Source organism: Oryx dammah, unplaced genomic scaffold, assembly GCF_014754425.2.
Source record: "Oryx dammah isolate SB20612 unplaced genomic scaffold, SCBI_Odam_1.1 HiC_scaffold_7, whole genome shotgun sequence".
Classification (NCBI taxonomy): domain Eukaryota; kingdom Metazoa; phylum Chordata; class Mammalia; order Artiodactyla; family Bovidae; genus Oryx; species Oryx dammah.
The window spans coordinates 34,421,835-34,446,303 of NW_024070191.1; the positions used below are offsets into that span (position 1 = coordinate 34,421,835).

Here is a 24,469-nt window from a genome sequence, read left to right on the forward strand (position 1 = left end):
ACGATAGTATTTCAGTTCTATGACTGGATAGCCTTCTGAAGAAATTTTTTGTTACTTCTGAATAATTAGAAGGTCAAACAATCTGTTACTGATATTTAAACCTTTTATCATGAAAGTTAATAGGCTTAAATCACAGAATCCTCCAAGAAGATGACTGGAATGTTACCTGGGGTGGGGTGGGTGGGGAGAAGGCACACCATGGTTGTCAGCAAATACAAGTGTTTCTAAAGACAAACAATGGTACAGATGAACCAGTCTGCAGTAGGGAATCAATAATATACAGTACACTATCCATCACCTCTGCTGATTACAGACCAAAGTCAGAAAAGACAGCATTCCTTACATAATAGATAACCTTACAGAACATAACATATAATAAATATGATAGACAACATCTTGCAGGATAGAAACAAAAGATGTGAACTGCTGAATCACATATCTGAAGGGGCCAGGTTGAGAGGACCAGCACCTGGATTTAATGGCCTTACAACTGAGAGTTCCACTGGGTGACCTGCCCATCCCTTTAGGTTTGAAGGGCATCCACTCTCTGATCTGGCAGCCACCCCTGAAGAGGCAGCCTGATGCACGGACCAGGCCCTGGAGGTCAGGGTTTCCCCACCACCACCATTCAGACACCTACCTGTGGTCTTTAACGGGGTTTTTTCTCCTAGCAACAGTTTTAACCTTTTGGCGTGGATTTTGCCTTGATAATGTGAGTCAGCCACCACCGCAGAGGTGAAGGACATGTTACAGAGAGTACAGCATTTGTTTTTATCCACCATATCAGCATCATTTCCCTGTGTGAGAGAGAGAGAGATCGAAAGAATATTAGAGCACCCCAAGGCTTCCAATGTCTTTGTTCCACTCACCATGAAACTCACCATTAGTCTTTTTCTTGTCTTTTTTCTTTTTTTTAAAAGCATTGCATTGAGTATTATTCCATGTGGGATTTGTAGATAAAAATTTATTTTACCCAGGCTATGTCATGTAACTCCATTATAAAATGAGGGTTTTATACTTTAGTATTAGTTATACTTTAAAGTATTATTATACTTTAGTATGAGTTAGTATTGTTAATATTAACTATCAACAAAATTAGTTATATTCATTGAGCAAGTTAGTTAATATTGTTGAAAAGATTGAAATAGTCAATCCATATAACAGGAGTTAATCCAATGCCTGGAAATAGTAATCAACACATATTAGGTTCTACTATTATCATTTTAATTTTGGCCTGATCATTAATGTTATCCGACTAGAACCGATTATGTGTGTCTGTGTGCCTGTCTGTCTGTCTGTCTGTGTGTGTGTGTTAGCCACTTAGTTGTCTCCGACTCTTTGCAACCCCATAGACTGTAGCCCACCAGGCCCCTCTGTCCATGTGATTCTCCAGGAAAGAACATCGAAGTGGGTTGCCATTTCCTCTCCAAAAGGAACTATAGAAAGAAAGAACGTGAAGTCACTCAGTCCTGTCCGACTCTTTGCGACCCCATGGACTGCAGCCTACCAGGCTCCTCCACCCATGGAATTTTCCAGGCAAGAGTACTGGAGTGGGGTGCCACTTCCTTCTCTGAGAACCAATTATATTCTTAGTTAATTATTGTCTACTTTTTGATCCATTCTACGGTCCGTCTAGTCAAGGCTATGGTTTTTCCTGTGGTCATGTATGGATGTGAGAGTTGGACTGTGAAGAAGGCTGAGTGCCGAAGAATTGATGCTTTTGAACTGTGGTGTTGGAGAAGACTCTTGAGAGCCCCTTGGACTGCAAGGAGATCCAACCAGTCCATTCTGAAGGAGATCAGACTGGGATTTCTTTGGAAGGAATGATGCTAAAGCTGAAACTCCAGTACTTTGGCCACCTCATGTGAAAAGTTGACTCATTGGAAAAGACTCTGATGCTGGGAGGGATTGGGGGCAGGAGGAGAAGGGGATCACAGAGGATGAGATGGCTGGATGGCATCACTGACTCGATGGACGTGAGTCTGAGTGAACTCTGAGAGTTGGTGATGGACAGGGAGGCCTGGCGTGCTGCCAGGGGGTCGCAAAGAGTCAGACATGACTGAGCGACTGAACTGAACAGAACTGAACACAGTACTTATCTATACTTTCTCCATGTTCATCAAACTATCTCATTTGACACAATTTTAGTCAATGGCTTTATGTTCTATATCATTGAAAATTTTGTGGTCATCAATCAGATGAGCTCAATAATTTTTCCTTATAAATAGTATCTCTGCACTGTCACTTCACTGTTCATCATTTTTCAAAAGGCATCTTAAAGCTGATGCAATAGTTGTTCAGTTAAGCAAGCGTTTACTAGTCTAGTCTACTCTCTGTTTCTTGTTGTTATTGGTGGGTTTTTTTTTTGACCGTAAGTAAATGCTCAGACTTGGAAAGAAGTAGCCTCTTCCTTTTTCTTGAAATATCTATTTTGTCCTTGCTCTGCAATCTATTATTTCTTACATGATAAACATCACCAAAACTTTCTCAGTGACCAACTTCAACCTCTATTTAATAGGGAGCACTACTGCCAGGCACTAGGAACACTGAACAAATGGGAGAATATGAGCTACCTGCAGAAAAATAAGGCCCACAACGGGTGAGAACCCAATGGATCTGGTACCAGGAGGAAAAGGTTCTCTCATTGCATCTGTATTATGCATCAAAGTAAGTAAAACACCAGAGTTCACAGGGCCTGAATTATTTAGCAGAAATTATCATTTGGCATTCAGCTCTGCTTTGACACACTTTAGCCTCACCAGGATACGTGGCCCCATGTTCAAGATTTTGTTTTTAAGATTTCTTTAAGGAATCCAATATTTATCATAAAGAACTTGAGTCTATCATAAAGCTATGGTGACCATGCTGGCTGAATTTTCCGGGAAAGTTTGCATCATTTTCCTTTTCTTCAAGACAGGTGATTCATTAACTGCTGCACAAAATACTTAAATCCAGCTTGATTTTTATTCCTCTGTTAGACTTCATGAAAATGAATAATGATTTGGGAAAAAATAAATCCTTTGTCAGACCATGTGACCTGGCAATTGTGCCCACAGGTCATCAATTACCTATATTCTGCGAGGGGAAGATTAATTCACAGGCTCCCCTCCTGCCTAGTTAGAAATTGAGGGTAAAGAGGACTCTCAGATAAGGAGTTAATCTATTCCTTAATGGAATGGTAGGAGCAAAGCATTTCTTTGTTAAAAGAGCAGCCATGGGTGAGTATCTAGCCTCGCAAAAGCCCCTTCTCTTATTCTTGCAGACCCCAAAGAATGCAATTTAAAATGGCATGGGGACAAGGATGAAGTTGGGGGTGGGACAGAGAAAGGGAATTCTGTATTTTTCTGCACAACAATAAGGTGTCCGGACTGATGGAGAGCATTGCCTTGCATATTTTGTGGCAGTTAGCAAACTAACACTTTCCTTCTTAAGGCATCTATTGGTAATAGCACTGATAATTTGTACTCAGTCTTGGGAAGAGAGAGAGAGAGTGTGTGTGTGTTCTAGGAGGCTGGCGTGCAGTTCAGGGGTAGGGGAAGGGAGAGACTCCATAAAAGTTTCTGAGATTTGGAATCCTACCTATAGCCATTTATTAGCTTGACCTTGCGAGTGTGCTCAGTCACGTACAACTCTTTGAGACTCCGTGGACTGTAGCTCGCCAGGCTCCTCTGTCCATGAGATATCCCAGGCAAGAATACTGGAGTGGGTTGCCCTTTCCTTCTCCAGGGGATCTTCTCGACCCAGAGACTGAATCCACATCGCCTGCACTGGCAGGCAGATTCTTTACCACTGAGCCACCTGGGAATGGTAGCATATATTAAATCTTAGAATCTACCCAAGACCCTTATCACATTTTAAAAGTGAGATTTAAGGAAATGTACTGCTAGAAGTTAGGGTGGGGAGTCCATGAAAGGAGATGGATTCTATGGAGAGAGGATGGGCCTCCCAAAAGGGGTCTCTCGTAGCGAGGCACAAACCTCAAGACACCTGGGTAGGTACTGAGGCTGGACCCACCATGTGTATCCCTGCTGAGCGCTTCAAGCTGAGGTGCTTTGAGTTTCCTCATCAGTAAAAATTCAAAGAGGGACTTCCCTAAAGGTCCAGTGGTTAGGACTCCACACTTCCACTGTAGGGAGCATGGGTTCGATTCCCCGGTCGGGGAACTAAGATTCTGCATGTCATAAGGTGTGGCCCCAAAAATTTTTTTTAATTTAAAAAAAAATAAAAAATAAAAAATAAAAAAAAAGCTTTTAAAAACAAAAAGAAGTCATAGGCACTTGAACCCCTTTGTGTGGTCTGCTGTGGAGCTGACTGAACCAGGCAAGAAAGGGGAGACTTGGTTTCCTGGCATCTGTGTCTCTAACCAGGCCCAGGACATGCCCCAAACCCATGATGGGGCAGAGCCAAGAAGACCAGAAAGCACAGATCAGGGAGTTGCTGAAGGGGTCGAGCCCAGTGAGGGAACAGTGGACAGCTCGGGAGGACTGAGAGCCCTAACTGACACTTTTCCGCTCTGTCAGGGAATATTGTTCTGATGTTTAAAGGGACAAAAGGGGAAGGTTGTCAAGGTGAGAGTGGTTGCTCGGATTGCCCATTTTCACTTATTTATGCATAATACGGGCTCAAGCATCTCATTTTTCTTAAAAGCACAAGATCATAAGCTAAAGCTTAACTCACAATCCACAGCTATTTAGAATCTGGGCATCCCTTATGCCACTTCTAGCAAAATCACCAGCTGAACCTGGGCTCAGGAACTAGTCCCTGTCTCCCTGGAGCTCTAAGGTGGAGACATCTCTACAGAAAGGGGCTGCCATCCTTGTATGAAGTGTATTCAGATGGAGTTTCCAAGGCAAAGAACAGCCCTTAAACTGGATGATGACTAGTGGGTTTATGGTATTCATTCATTCAACACATTTTTAAGGACCCCCTAAATATGTGCGATGCTGTGCTAGAAGAATAAAACTCCACTCTCTGTTATTAAAGAGGTTGAGACCAGGGGAACTGGAGAAAGCAGGCACAAAACAAAAGGAAAACAATATAATCAAAGAAACACAGTCTCCTGTTGGAACCATGCTCTCCCAATTAAGTAAGGTTAAAAGACCAGTCATGCAAATAAGCCTATTTGTGTGGATTTTCATCTTCCAGCCTTCTCTTGCCTGGTATGTCCTTCTTCATCATTGCTTATCTAATTTGGTCTATCCAAAACTTTTTTCGTGTCTCAGTTTAACCATCACTTTCTTGAGATGAAGCTTCTTCTGTCTCCCATCCTGATAGGCTGACAGTGGCCTTGGGGCCTTCCATGTGTCCTGTATATGCCTCTTTTATAAAAGAATGCTGAATTCTGACATGTACTTTTTTCATATTTGTTCCCCTCAAGAGGAACAAGGAAATAGTTAAAGTTAAGGAAATTTCTTCATTAATCCTGGGGCCTCAGCTCCTAGTACAATGCTTGCCACACAGTAGGACCTGCAGGTGTTTATTGAATGAACACAGGAGTTGAGGGTTGGTTTGTGGGATTAGTAAGTTGCATGCCATAAAAGACAAAACAGGAAGACAGGTAACACAAGGGGGCCTATGGTCAGCCAGGAAGCTAGCCAGGAAGAGAACCAGAGTTTTCAACAATTTGTAAACTAACTTGAGGGTTCAACTAGGGAACATTTGCCCAAAAGGTATGGTTATTTTAATATACATTCTTAGATTTCTGCTCTGCTGTATCAATCTCATGAGATCCTTAGATTTCTGCTCAATCTCACTCAAACCATCATAGACAAGAATCAAAGAATAAGACAAGCAGAGAACCAACTGCTATGCAAGAAGATATCATGGAAGGCAGTTGTGCCATCATTACAGAAGAGGGACCAAGAAAGGTTAGGTGTCTGACCATACAAGGGCTGTTATGTCCTGAGAAGTCAGGCAGCTTTTTCAGGCCCATACGACATCTTTTATGGGATATTTTACTAAGGGGGGGGGTCAATGTAACTTACACAATGTCACCAACTCTGATTCCTCGAATGACCCCAGTGGAGATGCAACTATCCAGAGAGAATCTCAATATTAACCAAGGTCCTAGAATGTGCCAGAATTTAGTTGTGTATTCCTGGCTATCTAAATCCCAGATCAAAGGCTGCTTGCAACTGCAGATCACATCATTGTTACTGGAGTCTCTCACTGTCCCAAAAGCCCCACTGTTCTATAGCTCAGGGGAGAAATTCCATAAAGGTTGATGAACTGATGTCAGAGATCACATTTAAAGTTTCTGACTTAACAAATTGAGAATGGCCCTAAGCTACCAAGTAAATGAAGGGGAATCCAAGATTGTCTTTATAAAATATGGGTTTCAATCAGAAGGCAAATATTTGGTTGGACTTTTTCAATGCAGTGTCCACATCACTGAAAGAAAAAAAAAAGCTTGTGGAGCATCCTACGACCACTTATTCAAAGCATTTCGCAAAGTTAAGAAGTTTTCTAAAGAATTCCAACCTCATGAAAAACCCTGACTGACTCAGCCAAAAATTTAGTTTTGAAATTCCATTTTATTTTATCATAAGCTTTTTTTTTCACTCCATTCAAATAACCGTCTTCATTCTTCTTCGGGTAAATGTAAAAAGCCTAAGAGAAAGACTTTTATTTCAGGATGTCAGAGTGAGGAATCCTGCGACGCTGTTCCCCAGCAAAACAGCTATACATGGTGCAAGTTATTTGTTTAAAAAATTATTCAAAGTCTTTGAAAATTATCCTAAAAGTGAGTACCACATTAAAATATTTTTTCAGGAAAACATACTAACTCTCAGTAAGAACAGTGAGAGTTCCATGGCACTACAGAAACAACCCTTGCTCTCCCTTCAGACCCCCCAGCTCAGCATGATGGCAGCTCCACTCCACTGTGTGTGGTCAATAAATTTGGGCTCCCCTTCCCATCAGCTCCCAGTTAGGAGATATCAGGAAGAGCAGGCCACTAACCTGAACCGCATCCCCTTCAGCTTCAAAATGCAGAAACTAAATTCCCAGCAAAGAAACCCAGAAATCAGGTACTCTCTCCCTTCAGTTTTATTCATAGGACAGAAGCTCCATCCCCCACACAGCCGGCCCAGAATATTGGAACCGTGATTGGATGTGCCCCAGTTTACTTGTAGGACAAAGGTTCTGTGCCTGGGAAACAAGCTAAGAAGACCAGAGGCTGTCACCTCTGCCCAGATAATGAAGCAGAGCAGTCACTCTGATAAAAGCAGTGGCTCAGAGATTTTTCCATGAGAACAGAGGGGAAATAAGAACAGAGAGCTGCTAAGCTCTCCCCAGAGGAACAGACCGTGTTTGAAATAGAGTGTGGTAAGGTTTAAGCATAAGGATGCTCTCAAGGGCAATGGTGGTTTTGGTGGTAAGCAATTAAGAAAAAGCTGATGGCTCCATCAGAGCAACAAGCTAGTTTACCAGAGAGAACCAGAGACAGAGACAGCTAAGGCGTGCCTTCTCATCATTAGAACAAAGAGCAAAGACTTGCCTTAAAAACTAATGATACAAAAGGGACTAAATTTAATCAGATTGGCATTTATATCTTAGAGTATTGGTAGAAACAACAGAGCAATCATCCAGCAACAAGGAGAGCCTAAGAGCTAGGTATGATTCCAGCATAGGGAGACAGCTTAACAGAGGAGATCAGGGAAAGAGACAGTTCACTGGAGTCCTGCAAAACCCACTGTCAGCCCACAATGTCTGTGCACTCTCCTAAGGATGTTCCTCTGAGGAATCTGCAACTACATATAGTTGGGGAAAAGCATATAATTAAAATAATCTAGTAAAGACACTGGACAAATAAATAAGCAATCTACAACAAAAACAAGTTCAAGAGAGTGGGAGAATTAGTTTCCAACGTTGCCACATTACCTAAAATATCCAGTTTCCAACAACAATAAAAATTATAAAGTAGGCAAAAAAAGAAAAATGTAACACATATACAAGGGAAAAAAGACAAGAAAAAGATGGTCCAGATATTAAGTTTATCTGGCGAAGACTTCAAAGCAACACCAAAGATTTCAATTACTGATGTGTTCAGAGAATTAAAGGGAATCATGTTTAAATAATGGAATGTATGATGCCAATATGCAGTAAAATAGAGAATATCACTAAATAAATAGAAATAATGAAAAACAAAATGGATATTCTGGAGTTAAAAAGTACAGTGACTGAAATTAAAACTTCATTAGAGAGACTCATCAGTAACTTTGAGCTTACATAAGAAAAAATCACTGGTCTTGAAGACAGAAAAAAAAATAGAGATTATGCAATTCAGAAAAGAAAGGAAAACAAGAATGGAAAAAAAAAAAACTGAAGACTGTCTCAGAGAAATGTAGAACACCATTAATCACACCACCATATGCATTAAATTATAATACCAGAAGGAGAATAGAAAGAGAATGGAGCAGAAAAACATATTTTAAAAAAATTGACTGAAAACTTCCCAAATTTGAAGAAAAATATTCACATACACTTCCAAGAAGTTTAACAAAACTCAAGTAGGATAAGCAGAAAATGATCTCTGCATCACAACACATCATAGTACAAAAACACTGAAAGCCAAAAACAGACAGAAAGTTTTGAAGCAACAAAGAAACACAGCTCACCACGGACAAGGCAACCACAATAAGATAAACAGTTGATTTCTCATCAGAAACAATGAAGGTCAGAAGACGATGTGATGACATACTCAGAAGGCTGAAAAAAAAAAATCTATCGACCAAGAATCTTATTCCACCAAAACATCCTTTTAAAATTTAAGGTGAAATAAAGGCATCCAGAGATTTTTTAAAATTTTTTTAATATAAATTTATTTATCTTAAATGGAGGTTAATTACTTTAGAATATTGTATTTGTTTTGTCATACATCAACATGAATCCACCACAGGTGTACACGTGTTCCCCATCCTGAACCCCCCTCCCTCCTCCCTCCCCATACTGTCCCTCTGGGTCATCCCAGTGCACCAGCCCCAAGCATCCAGTATCATGCATAGAACCTGGACTGGCGATTCATTTATATGATATTATACGTTTCAATGCCATTCTCCCAAATCATCCCACCCTCTCCCTCTCCCACAGAGTCCAAAAGACTGTTCTATACCTCTGTGTCTCTTTTGCTGTCTTGCATACAGCGTTATCGTTACCATCTTTCTAAATCCCATATATATGCTCTAGTATACTGTACGGGTGTTTTTCTTTCTGGCTTACTTCACACTGTATTTTTAAAACTGAATTTGTTGCTAGCAGATTCACACTACAGGGAATACTAAAGAAAGTTCTACCTGAAAGCAAAACACATAAGACAATAATTTGAATTTCACAAAAATAGACAATAAAGAGCACCGGTGAAGGTAATTATATAATTATAAGACAACATAAACGCATCCGTCTCCTTTTTTCTCTTAGCAAATTTAAAAAATATATAGTCACATGCATATATCTGTATAGTCAGGTCAATAATACATAGAAATATAATGTATGGGATAGTAATAGCACAGAGGAGGTAGGTGGGATCAAATCTATATAAGGTTGCAACTCAGATCCATAGGAGTTAATGTTAAGAACCATAGAGAATAAATAAAAAGGTTATTACAGCAAACACTAAAATACATACTGTCTTACTTTCATTTCTAGCTTCCTTATAAAATTGCGTAAAACAGCAATTATAACAGTGTATCATTGGATTTATGACATGCCTAGGCAGAATACATATAATAATAGTGGCACGAAAAATAGGGAGAAGACAGCTACACAGGAGTAATATTTCTATATCTGGTTAAAATTAAGTCAGTATAAATCAAGTAAATTCAGAGAAGTTAGGATGTATATGTAAACCCTAGAACAATCACTAAATAAATAATTCAAAATAATACGGTGAAAAATCACTTAAGGAATTAGAATGGTGTGATACAAAATACTCTCTTAATGCAAAGGGCCTCCTGTACTGCAGGCAGATTCTCTAGTATCTGAGCCACCAGGGAAGCCCAGCACAAAATATTCTGCGACTGCAAAAGAAGGTGATATAAGAGAAACAAAAGAAGACAAGAACGTAATTCATACAGAAATTAAAACCAAAATAGTAGACATAATGCCAACTATTTAGCAACAATGTGAAAGCATTGCTGCCACCCAGGCGTTCAGCCGAGTCTGACTCTTTGTGACCCAGTGGACTGTAGCCCACCAAGCACCTCTGTCCATGGAATTTTCCAGGCAAGAACACTAGAGAGGGGCACTAGTTTCTACTCCAGGACATCTTCCTGACCCAGAGATCGAACCCACGTCTCCCGCATTGGCAAGAGGATTCTTTACCACTGTGCCACCTGGGCAGCAGCATGAAAGTTTTTGTCTAATCAAAATAGAGAGGATAAGACTGGATAAAGAGAAAATTTGGCAGATCAATATGTTGTCTGGAGGACACACACTTTGGATTCAATGATACATATGAATGAAACTAAAAGGATGAAAAGATATATCTGGCAAACAGCATCCTCAAGGAAGCTGCAGTGACTCTTAGAAAAAGACATGGGCAGTACACTCTTTGACATCAGCCTGGGAAATATCTTTTTCGATATGTATTCTCAGGTAAGGAAAACAAAAAGACACACATGGGACTATTATCACACAAAATACTTCTGCATAGAAAAGGAAACCATCAACAAAACAAGACAACCTACCAAACAAGAGAAGATATTTGCAGATCAAAGAGGTTAATATGCAAAATATATAAAGAAGTCATACAACTCACAATAAAAATTTGATTAAATAATGAGCACAGGAGTTGAAGAGACATTTTTTTCCCAAAGAAGACAAAGAGATGGACAACAAACATGTGAAAAGTTGCTGAGCATCAGCTAGTCATCAGGGAAACGCCAATCAAAACCACAAGGAGCCAAAACCCCACACCTGTCGGAATGGCTACTTTCAAAAAGACAATAACAAGTGTCAGCTAGAACGGAGAGTTGATCTCCTTCGTCACCATGCAATATCACATTATTGTTACAGTGCCCCACTGTTGCGAGTGTAAAGCAGTGGAGTGGAGTGTAAAGCCTGTGAACAAGTGTACCGAGGTTCCTAAAAGTTAAAAACAAACCTACCATATGATCCAGCAATTCCATTTCTGGGCTTCCAAAGAAAACAAAAACAGTAATTTGAAATGATATTTGCAGTCCTATGTTCAATGCAGGATTATTTACAATAGCCACGATATGGAAGCAACCAAAGTGTGCATTAACAAATGAATGGACGGTAGTCATAGAAAGGAATGAAATTTTGCCATCTGTGACAACATGGATAGACCTAGAAGGTATGCTACATGAAATTAGTCAGACAGGGAAAAACAAATACTGTATTATTTCACTTACAGGTGGAATCTAAAAAACAAGACAAATGAACAAACATAACAAAAAAGAAACAAAGTCGAAAGTACAAACAGGTGGTTGCCAGAGAGAAGGCAGGTAGGGGGATGGGTGAATTAGGTGAAGGAAATTAAGAGGTACCGCTTCCCATTACAAAACAAATGGGTCATAGGATGAAATGTATGGTGAGGAAACTTAACAATAATGTGATATTGCATGGTGACGAAGGAGAGCAAAAGGTACAAACTTCCAGTGATAAGATAAATTAGTTCTACGGATATAACGTATCATAACAAGATTTATTAGCACTGGTATATGATATATATGAAAGCTCTTACAAGATAAAATCCTAAGAGTTTTATCATAGCAAAAGTATTTTTTCTAGTTTAATTTTGTATCTGTATGAGACAATGGATGTACACCTAAATTATTGTGGTAATTCAGGATGTATGTAAGTATGTAACTTAAATCATTATGCCGTATACCTTAAACTAATACAATGCTGTATCTCAGTTACATCATATTAAAATAAGTAGAGTTAAGTAAAGGGTCTGAATAGACATTTCTATGAAGAAATGGCGAATAAAAACATTAAAAAGTGCTTGACATTACTATCAGGAAAATGCAAATAAACCACAATGAGATACCACTTCATAACCACTAGAATCAGTTCAGTTCAGTCACTCAGTCGTGTCCGACTCTGTGACCCCATGGACTGCAGAATGTTTAGTATAAAAAAGATGGGTGATAAAAGGCATTAGCATAGATGTGGAGAACCAGGAACCTCCATCCACTTCTGGTGAGAATGTAAAATGGCATCAGCAACACTGGAAAACCGCCGGACAGTTCTTAAAAGGTGAAACATGGAGTTACCAAATGGTCCAGCAATTCCAGTGCTCAATGCAATCTTCCTTGTTCACAGGCGTGTACCAGTAATCCCAAGGTTTTAGAAGTTTGGTTTTACGAAAGACCTCCATTAGCACCTGCTTCACTAACTGAAAGAAATCCCAAGGGGATTTTGGCTTTTAAGGGGAATATCTGGGAAATGAAAATAGCATTCAGCTTTTTTTTTTGCATTGGCCTGTAATAAAGGCAGCAGGCACCCCGCAGCAGCCCCTTCGCCAGGAATTACACAGCATCTCGGCATCAAGCCACCACAGCTCAGAACTGCCTCTGAGCTTCTGTGCTTTAACTCAAGTCTATTTTGTGCCTCTAATAGCAAGATGTGTCCTAAGCTAATCGTTTCTTTGCTTTATGCCATTCCAGCATATGAAGGTTTCATAGGAACACTCTTCTTTCAGATGGTCAGGAGAGCCTACATTTGCAAACTTACCTACTTGAAAATATTTATTTGTGAGTCCCAAATTCAAACTTATGGTGCTTTGGTGGTAATTCACAGGCACGTACAGAGTGTCAAAAAATTTGTCACCTGCCACACATGTTCTCAGCTGAGATTTAACAAGGCAACAGGGCCTTCTTGCCTCTAATGCTGTAAACAAGTGTTCTTTTCATGGCCCATTCAGTTTCACATTCTTTTTGTTGTGTGTGTGTGTGCTTTTTGTTGGTGATTTCATTGCTTCAAATGACCCCCAAGGGTAATGTTGAAGGGCTGGATAGTGCTCTTAAGCACAGGAAGGCTGGGAGTGACTTATAGAGAAAATACAAGTGTTAGACCAGCTTCATTCACGCATGAGTTATAGTGATGTTCGCTGTATGAGTTTGGTGTTAATCCATCAACAATATTGTACATCCAGAATAAGGAAGAAAAAATTCACTGATCCATATGTGAGATCACTCCAGAAAGTGGTAAATTAATAACTGTAGTGCATGATGAAGCTGCGGAAAGGCTGGAAAAGTGACTAAATGTGTGGATTCATAAGGTAACCACCAATGGAAAAAATACAATGGACTGCATTATTGTAAGGCTAAAAGTCAATGAAATGTACCATCTTATCTAGAGTCAGGAAAATAAACATTTCTCAGCTCGTTTTATTATAAAAAGAATTACATAGAATCAATTATTTGTAAGAAATGTATATTAAATAAGGCACATATAAGGAGAAATGCAGAAAATGAGGTTACCTATTGATAGATGATTGATCAAAGTCTTGGGACCAGCAGCTTGCAGGAACTTAACCTTGTACTTCCCCTAGAAGCTATAGCCCAGTATTTGCTAACTCAGAGCTGGTGACTTTACAGAAGGTAACTATCAACACATGAAAAGTGGGAATTGAATGTATATTTCATTCAAGAGAAAAATACATGTCCACATGAAAATTTTATGAAAATTTATGAAAATTTTCATGTGTACATCAAAATTCATAACAGCATACTTCATAACAGCCCAGATGTGGAAATAACCCATAGGCCTATCACCTGAAGAACAGGTAAATAAAATGTGCCATAATCCATACAATGGGCCATTATCAGCAAGAAAAAGAACAAGGTACTGATAGGTGCTGTAACCCAGGTGAACCTCAAAAACATTATGCTAAGTGAAAAAAAGCCAGCTACAAAAGACTGTATACTGTATGATTCCATTTATATGAAATTTTCAGAGTAGGAAAATCTACAAAAACAGAGAAGTCACATAGTGATTGCTGAAGAGTAGGAAAAGAGGAGAAAGAGTGAGGGAAAACAGACACAGCTCAACAGGTACAGGGTCTCTTTTTGGTGAGGATGATATTCTACAGTTTATTGTGATAATAGTTTCACAACTCTGTGACCGCACCAAAGACCAGTGCGTTGTATATTTTATATTTCTAATTGGTGTATTCCCAGGTGGTGCTAGCAGTAAAGAACCTTCTATTCAATGTGGGAGATTCAAGAGATGCAGCATGGATCCCTGAGTCAGGAAGATCCCCTGGAGAAGAAGGAAATGGCAGCCCACTCCAGTGTTCTTGCCTGGGAAATCTCATGAACAGAGGAGCCTGGCGGGCTACAGCCCATGGGGTCGCAAAGAGTTGGACACGACTGAAGCGACTTTGCTTGCTCACTTGCATCGTGGCCTTACAATGTGGTGTTAGTCTCTGCAGGACCGCAAAGTTAATCAGCTAGAAGTTTGCATAGATCCTTCCCTCTTGAGCCTCCCTCCCCCCACCCCACCTCCTCCCTCTAGGTCATCACAGAACACTGAGCTCCCTGTGCTAAACAGCAGGTGCCCCCTGGCTACATGTGACATAGGCACACACAGTAGTCTACATGTATCAGTCCCAATCTTCCCGTTCATCCCCCCAACCCCGTCTACACGTCCATCCTCTACACCTGCAGTGAGTTGTAGGGGATATGAATTATATCTCAATAAAACTGTTAGAGGAAAAAAAAATGATACACTTAAATGTTCTAAAATCTCAAAGAAATACTAACATTTGAAGCATAACTTTTCTTTTCTGGGCTTCTTTTGCTTGGAGGCAAATCTACTGAGAAAGGGAAAAATAAATAAAAAGTATTTTCTTTGCATGGGCTTCCTTGTAGTAGTATATATCTCAGGACTAGCTGATGTCCTTGGAATTCTGATCACCAGTGTCCATTTTAGCTAAAGGCATTTCTTGGCTATAATAGAACTCTATCTGCAGCTGCTACTAAGCTACACTTAAAGGCGAGAGCCACCTGACATTCTCCGCTAGAGCCAGAAATAACTGTAGCTCCCAGCACATACCGTGCGGTGAGATGAAATGTCCAACAAATGCAACTATTTCCAGAGTTATGTATGTCATTGCTTATTGTCTCGTATCTAACTCTGAAAAGAGGCAGTAAGTGGGAAACACTGTTCCTTCTCCTTCTCTTCTACTTTACTTGGACCAAAAGACCGAGAAAAATTCTTCCTGATTGACGGCAGGGTCCTGAGCAATCTTTCTCCCACTGTTCTCTCTCAGGCATCCTGTCCCATTCCATTTAGGTCGTGCTGTTTTCTGTCATCCCAGCCTATTCAAATTACACTCAGATGCCAGTCCGTTCTATCCAAGACCCTTGTTAAGTTCTTCCACAGCTTCGTGGCTGACCTCTCCCAGTCCTGAACATCTGTGCCTTAAGTTTTGATTAGATATATTTCTTTAATTGTTTCATTTGCATTTTTTTTAAAAATTAGGATTGTCACTCCAAGAACATCTTGAAGGCAAGAACTTGAGGCATGATACTTCTTCCCCATCTCCAAGTCTGCCATGGGTCTAGTTACACGGGAAAAATTCAACAAACATGAACCAAACAGCTGCTGAATGAATGAAGTGGCGAGCCACGAATCAGTTCTAACTTCTTTGTGTACATCTATTTTCCGCATAAAATTACCTCTCCCCTGCTCTCTTGCCAACATTACTTGCTCTGTCTCAGGAAAAGGTCAATCGGCGTAGAGTTCAGACTCGATACTGAAATGGACATAGCGGCAATGGTATGCTATCATGAGAGTCTGCCCACACAAGAAGGATGTCTGCTGGCTAGGAAACTGGAAGGTGGCCAGATATCCCAAGAGGAAGGGACAGTGTCTGCAAGAAAGCTGGCCAGAGCCTCGTGTCCCAGCGTTGACTGGAGGTTCACACCCTGAACCTTGAATGGAAACCATCCCTCCACGGCCATAGGATTGGGGAAAGTAGTCCTCTTGACAATAAGGGAAAGAGAGACAGGAGGTGTCTCCCCTGGACAGTATAGAATTCTCTGTGGGCCTTTGGTGTTTGGAAGGCACTGGGTGGTTTTCCAGCCACTGAAGAAGTGTTTAAACAGATGGTAACAGGACTTACAAGACCCCAAATGGGAGAAATGAACCAGACCTCCCAAGAAAGGACAAACGCATAACTCAGATAAGCCCCACTAACAGAAGTGGCAAAACAGAAGCGTCGCCACTGCATAGCTGTGCCACTGAGCACAAAGGTGGTGGGAGACGCAGGAAGGGCAGAGAAAGGTCTGAGAGCTCTGAAAATCTAGAAACTTCCAAAGGAAAAGCTGTCTGAAGATCAGACAGAGTTGAGGTGGCTTTAAAACCAGAATGTCATGTATGTGTTTGTTTCATTGTAGCTCGAATCTGTTTCTATCATAATTGATGGGTTTACCCATTTATGGTTGAGATTACCTTTCACTGTTATGGATTATATCTCATCTCTCTCCACATTTTGAGTGTCTCATGCTTTAAAAAGTATGTCAAATGGAGTGACTAGAATAAAGAAATATGGAAATTTTATGTCAAGTCACAAGTACCACCTTTATTAAAGCTTGGTTATCTGAAAAAATAAAGAAATAAAATCGGAATGCCATCCACGGCAGAGAGGTCCACCTCCGGAGCAGTCCTAGTCAACTCTGCCAGCCATGCTTTCAGGCTCCATGGTATCCACACAGCTGCCTCTTCCAAGTCACACACGGGGCCTTGTATGTTTCCCAGCAGTTAGTTTCCGTGACTCTAAAACAGGCTTAGGACTTATTCCTCTTTCATTTTCCCTCACCCCCCACCCCCAAATGGTCTATTTCTCTCCACCTCTCACTGCACATTTATCTTTTCTCCCGTCACTCCCGTCACAGCCCGAGTCCTCCATCACAAGCCTCTCCTTTAGACTCTTTATAGCACTTCGTTCACATTCTACAATTATATAATTTAGGGATTTAAATTGACTTATTTCCTATCCGTCTCCTGCCACTAAGTTATTCAGGACCGTGTGGCCATATCTAGAGCAGAAGCACGGGCCTGGAGTCTACAGTACAAGCCACAAATGCAGCCACACTTAAAAGTTTAACAGACGTATTAAAATATTAAAAGGACCTATGAAATTAATTTTTAAATATATTTTATTTAGTCTGATATATTCAAACTATTTTCCTTTCCACATGTATTCAACATAGAAATTATTCAGGAGGCATTTTATAGTCTTATGGCAACCCACTCCAGTGTTCTTGCCTGGAGAATCCCAGGGACAGGGGAGCCTGGTAGGCTACCGTCTATGGGGTCGCACAGAGTCGGACACGACTGAAGAGACTTAGCAGCAGCAGCAGCAGCATACTCCTACCTGCCAAGACTTTGGAGTCTGGAGTTTACACTTACAGCACAACTCATCTCAGGTTACCTGTGTTTCAAGAGTTCAGGGGCTCCACAGGCCAGAGGGTACAGGGTTGCATGGCATAACAAGATCACAGTGAATAATTATTAAATATTGGTTGAACTAAAGAATGAAGGGAGGGAGAAGGACGGAGTCAGTGAATAACCAAATGAATGAATTCCCATTTTCACAGGTCAGGAAAGTGAAGCTAGAATGTTTACATAAATTCTCCAGCATGTCAGATGTTTAGCGTGTGGGGGGATGGGGCGCTGATTTTTGAATCCTTGACCCATAGAAGTCAAGGCAGTGCTATTTCCATGATAAGGCACCGGCATCTTAGGTCACGTCTTCTCGTCAGAAACTTTCAAGGGCTCTTTACTTTACTACTACCTAAAAATAAATTCCTCGTCGTGACATTTAAAGTCTGCTAGGAGCTAATGCTCAACACACTTTTCTACTACTTTTCATACATAATATGCCCCAACCGAACTGATTTTTTTCAAGGTCAGGAACACCAAAGGACCTGCTAAGAGATGATCTGAAGTCCCAGCTGCCAGTATCTCTGCCCTTCCTAGGCTGCCTGCCTGCCCTGGTCGGATGCTGCGGGTGAGCAAAAATTCAGGGCTTCCGATCCCATCTCTGTCTCAGGTTGGAGAGCAATAGGCTCCCCGGGAGAGCAAAGTCCTGTCGATCTTTCAGTCTCTGCCCCAGCACAGTGCCTGGCACCTGGGGGCTTACATGGTTGAATGAATGCGCCCCCCTCATTCTACAGCCACAGGGAGGACTTCCCTACATGTCCTTCTTCACACAGCTCCTCCCACCTGGGATTTCCCCAGTCTCTGCACATGCAAGGGTCACTCAGATCCCATCTCCCTCACCAGGGCTTCCCCAAGCCAGCCCACCACCAACAGATCTCTTTCTCCCCTCACAACTGCACTCAGGTGTCTGCCCACACACTTAGCACCACGTAGCAAATATCTCACTATTTATACTAGAACACTCATTCTTTGGTCTAAAAATGTATTATCCAGGTGTTTTGTGTGATGTCCTAAGAAAAAACACAAAATACTGAATTAAAGACGAGCACATCTGGATTCAAAAGATGCTAGTTCAAGTCCTGACTTTAAATCTACTAGATGTCACTTATAATTATTCAGTCTGAAATTTCTCCTCAGCTATCTATGAAATAAGATCTCCCCTGTTTGTCTATTCATGAGATAAAAGTCAGGATAAAGGAATACAATACATGGAGACATGGCTTCCCTCATAGTTCAGTCGGTAAAGAATCTGCCTGCAATGCAGGAGACCCAGGTTCGATCCCTGGGTTGGGAAGATCCCCTGCAGAATGAAATGGCAATCCACTCCAGTATTGTTGCCTGGAGAATCCCATGGAGGGAGGAGCCTGGTGGGCTACAGTCCATGGGACCCCGAGTCAGATACGACTTAGAGACTAAACCTTTTGGAGACATACTTTGCAATTTGGAAAGTACTTCTCCAACAATTAAATGAGTTACCAGCAGGATTCCCCAAAACAAAGCCAATGAAGTGATGAAGAAAGTCTCATCTGTGACACAGAATCCATGTCTTCATGATGCAAAAGGGAATACAATGTTGCATATGGATTTTGTTAATATTCCTTAACTCTCAAACGTCTTTACTATATTGTATACATAATGAAGCAGTCTGGGAAAAATTACTTATTGACAAGCCCAAACGAGTAAGAACAGATTATTACAGTGGTATACTCCCATCCACTTCTTTGGTTATTTGTTTCGTATCTTAATTCTCATGTGAGCTATCGCTTTAGTTCAAAACATTCAATCTACTCATTTCTGTTCTCTTCCACTGCCCTAACTATAGCTGGTTTTTTATATTTTCTCTGCATACTAGATTATTCCATCTCCAGGTGAAGAAGTAGCTTAGTTACCCCCACAATAACTAGGTGGAATCCTCCTCCACATTTTCATCAGAAAAAGATAAAACAAGCCTCTGTCTCCTTATCATCCATCCCCCATCCCGCCCCCATATCATATAAGGCTGTACCTGAGGGTGGGAAAGAAGAGGGAAGACTCAGAATCCGGGATCATCTGCTTTGAGGGGAATGAATTATTCAAGGTGAAAGGACCTAACCCATCCTAACCCTTTACTTTCACCAGTCAGTGGAACTTATAGTCAGAGAGAATCAAAAGGGATTAGAGATCCCTGAAAGAAAGGGAGACTGACTTCTTGGCCTTAGGCTTGAGGCTTCTCGGTTGCAATCTACAAAACAAAAACTACTCAGTGAACAACAGAGAGGAACAGGATGAAGTAGTAAAAAAAAAAAAGAAAAGAAAAATCAAATTATATATATATATATATATGACTCCCAGATGGCACAGGGGTAAAGAACCTGCCTGCCAGTGCAGAAGACATAAGAAACACAAGTTTGATCTCTGGGTCAGGAAGATCCCCTGAGGGGAAAATGGCAACTCACTCCAGTATTCTTGCCTGGAGAATCCCATGGCAAGGAGGAGGATGATGGGCTATGGTCTTTGGGGTCACAAAGAACCGGACACTACTAAGCAACTGAGCAGACACACACATACACATATACACATATTTATGTATATATATATATAACAAATAATTACATTATTATAATTTAACAGATTGTTCATATATACATATATATTCAAATAGACTGGGGAATGGATGCATATTACCTTATTTATCTTTTTCAATGAATTTACTTATCCCTGACATTTCCTCACTTATTTACTGGCATACATGTTTCATGTCTGCCTTCTGCCATTGTGATGTATGCTTCTTGAGGCCAGGAACTCTGTTTTATTCACAGCTTGACCTGTAGTGTCTATAAGAGGAACTGCCATAGGCCATTCAATAAACATCTGCTGATGAATGAAAAACTATATACACACAAAATAAAATGAGAATTTTGAGAAGATGTTAACAACAGTGGCACCAGTTTTAATATTTATCTAAATCCTCAAATAAAAGCAGAGCTCAAAAGTCAAATGAAAAAACTCACAGTCTAACAAAACTAGGTGACAAAGTATTCCCATGAACTTCAAAATGCAATGGGATAAAAATAAACAACAAGATCTAGAAGCCTTGTAGGTATTAGCCTCTGTGCAGGAAAAGAGTAACACGATGGACCATTGCTGGATCTCAGAGCAGGAGGACCCTCAGCGGCCAGCAAGTCCTCGTGAGAAAGCACGGCAAATCCATGTGAGAACAGCAGTTGAAATGAGGAGGATTTGCCTCACCCCAACAGCAGAATGGTACCAGGGTCTATGTAAGGTCGGAAGAGTCAGGCACAGTCTAGCCCCTTGGAACTTTCAATATGACCCACTAGAATTCTCTCTAGGACAGACTCGATACTGACGAAACAATGCTGAAGGCAGAATCAGAATCTTGGGGTTGATGTATACACACTAGATTGAAAATAGGTAACCAATAAGGACCTCTTGTATAGGGCAGGGAGCTCTGCTCAATATTCTGTAATAACCTAAATGGGAAAAAACTGAAAATAAATAGATGTATAACTGAATCACTTTTCTGTATACCAGAAGCTAACACCACATTGTAAATTAAGTTTATTCCAATATAAAATAAATTGTAAAAAACATTTAAGAACATGGACAATGGAGACAAAGAAAAGAGAGGTTAAGACAAATGTGGAGAAGTGAAAAAAGCCAAAAATATTCAGTAAACAAGCCCTTGTATTTTCAAATACTATACACACACACATACTCATGTCAGTAATGGAAAAAGAAAAGAGCGCTGTTAAGTTAGGAAGCCTTGAAACACACTTCCTTCTAAAAGTTCAAGAGACAAATACATGATAATAAGCAAGAGAAAAACATAAAAATAACATGCCATAAAAGTTATTTTCAAAAGGAGCAAAATAACACGCTTACATAAAATGAAAACATATCAGAAATAAGTGTTTTCAAAACAGATCAAAACAGTAACCTTCTATTTCAAAGCAAACTAAGACACTGTAAGAAAATGATATAAGGCGTGAAAGGACAAGATCAAAATGAGAAAATTCAAAAATTAGGTGTAAGAACCACAAAAATAAGTGGAAATAAAAAGAATAAATCATTGCTTCAGAAATGAAGACTAAACTAGAAGAAACAGAAGATGAACAAACACAATGAATAATTCTCTAAGAGAAAGAAATAGAAGGTAAAACCAAGGAAAACATTTAAAATTCTAAAGAAGTAGAGATAAAAGGGATTCAATAACAAGTGATGTATTGAAAAAAGACAAGGGTGATCCCATATATGAATCATAAGAGACCTTGAAAGTGAAAGTGAAATAAAATAAAGCAAATGCACTGGCATTTCTTACAATTGAAATTAAAGCATATATGAAAAGGACATCCTCTGAATGTCAATTTAGAGCAACCACTCCTAAAATACGTTCCAGGAAAATTATTGAACTTTAAGATTAACAATGAAAAATATATATTTTCACCTCTAAAAATTGAATTCTTCCTAAAGGAAGACAACATTAAATCATCATCAGACTTTTCAATGGCAGAGTATTTCTTTATAAAAATTAGAGTAACATATTTTATATTCTCAAGAAAATATATATACAACAAAACTGACAGTTCAACAGAAAGAGGTCAAAGTAATAACAGGCATGAACTCAGGTGACTTTGTTCTCATATCTCTCCTGCTGTCTCTACTGAAATGACTAGGAGACTTTAATAGAAGATGGGTGGTTGCCTAACGTACATGATCACTTATGAAATTAAGATAAAGATGGTTATAGGAGGAAGGTACAGTATGTAGTGGCTATATGTTCAGATCCTATGGATATGGTATAAGTATTTAAATTAGTGAGAATATGTGCTGCCAAAAAGATATATCAGTCAACACATGAGTTGTATAGTATTAGTATTGCTGGGCTTCCCAGGTGGCTCGGTGATTAAAAAAAAAAAAAATCCACCTGCACAGCAGGAGATGAAAGAGACGCAAGTTCAATCCCTGGGTCAGAAAGATCCCCTGGAGGAGGAAATGACAACCTACTCCAGTGTTCTTGCCTGGATAATTCCATGGGCAGAGGAGCCTGGTGGGCTACAGTCCATAGAGTCACAAAGAGTCAGACTCAACTGAGCGATTAAGGACATACGTATTAGTACTGCTATTTGCAAGCTGTCGTGTGTATAATATTGGAGGCAGTAAATGAGTAATTATGAGATACTTTAATTTTCTCATTTCCTATGTCTTTGACATTTCCTGTGTCAAGATGCTCCGTGTGGAGAAAAGGGAAACAGAAGAACAAAGGAGAGTAACATCTGAAATCATGAAACCAGGAAAGCAAACCCGGAAATCACGACAGAACTAGAAGAATCAGTATTTGCTCCTGAGATCTTGTATAAGGACATATCTCTCTAGTTTCTATCCACTGAAGAGTCCTAAAGACAATCACAAACTCAAGACAACACCCCTAGAGCTCAGAAACCTAACAATCTCAAGAAACCATTCCCACCAAAGTAAACTCAGTCTTTTGGGGACAAAAAAAAACTGATTCCTGGAAATGTACAAGATATTCCAGGAAGTGTACAAGATGAGTCTGGGCTATCTTGCCATACTAGATAACAAGAATGCTATCAAAGACAACCACAGTCATGACCCAACGACTCAGGGGCAAACTTGAAAAGGCTCCTACTGACAAAAGATGAACTTCAAAAGAGATGGTAATTGTAACTGACTGAAACTCACCAAAATATGTTAAATCCATGCATTTCATAACAGTATTTCTTAAAGGTCCATCAGATCACCTTTGCAGGGAGCCAAAAAAATTGGTAAGTAAAACAAGAAAATAAGGCAATATTTCTGACTTTTCTAAAAGAACTGTAAATGAGAAAAAGTGCTTGTTCTAAATAATTCCAACTAATCAATGGAAAATTATGGAATAAAACAATTTTGCAAACTTCAATGGATTCATTGATCTAGGCACTGAACACCAACAGCTGCTAACATCACAGAAAGAGAGACAATCAAATATCATGTATCTTTGGATGAAAGACTCCAACACCATTTAGTCTTGCCAAAGGCATCGATCCCAAATCTTATCAAGACTCTGGATCCATCTGCCAATTTGCAGCACACGGAAAGGATATAAGTGTTAGATGGAACCACAAAAACACATTCAGGAAAAACTACACTCTAGAGAATTCTGTAGGTCAAAGGCCCCCCAGGCTTTTTTATGCAAGTAAATTATAATGAAAAGAAGAAAACGAAGTAGGAAATGGCAGATTCAAAGCAATAAAAACAAGTGCATCAAAATTTTAAAAATTAGGCAAGATTAAACTATGGTTGGGACTTCCCTGTAGCCCATATGGTAAAGAATCTGCCTACAATGCAGGAGACTGGATTCAATCCCTGGGATGAGAAGATATTCTAGAGAAGGGAATGGCAACCCACTCCAGTATTCCTCCCTGGAGAATTCCATGGACAGAGGAACCTGGTGGGCTACAGACCTTGGGGTCACAAGCAGGTGGATACGACTGAGAGACTAACACTACTAAACTACGATAATTAGGGAGGCACATTGTGTCATAAAATTCTACAAAAACTTGAGAAATGATTCTGGGAAAGTCAAGGTAGCAGGTTATTTTGGGAGACCTGGGTCATGGTTACAGAGTGTTTGCCTTAAAATTTTTTAAGTGATACATCTATTTCTTTGGTAGAACTTTGTATCTGTATTCTATTTTCTAACAAAAGTTTAAAGAAAGATGGATTCCAGTTTTCAATGTACCTGACTAGCAGCTCTAAGTGCCTCCCTGAGTATAATTCTAAAATACTAATGAAGAATGAAAGAGATGAAATGCACACTAAAAATTAATTTGATGGACCACCTGATACCAGAACTTAAAGTGAATTTCCACTAGCTATAAGGCATAAGGAGTTCAACTGAGATAAGCTGTAAAACTGGAATAATAATAGCGCTGCCTTCATTGGGTAGTAGCGAGGATTAAATGACTTTATAGGTGGAAAGTACTTAAAATGGGGTCTGACTTCGAGTAAGGCTGTATTTAAGAATAAGTTACTGTTTTTTTATAAACTTACC

General features: G+C 39.9%; 1 protein-coding gene across 2 annotated transcripts in view; it reads right to left on the bottom strand.

Annotated features, from left to right (window-relative positions):
* ZMAT4 (zinc finger matrin-type 4) overlaps nucleotides 1–24,469 on the bottom strand; it is a 288,438-nt gene that overhangs the window by 159,803 nt on the left and 104,166 nt on the right. For both annotated transcript variants that reach the window (XM_040243115.1, XM_040243114.1), the window contains exon 3: nucleotides 641–797. In XM_040243115.1, the coding sequence (XP_040099049.1) occupies nucleotides 641–797 (157 nt within the window). The remainder of the gene's footprint in view (nucleotides 1–640; nucleotides 798–24,469) is intronic.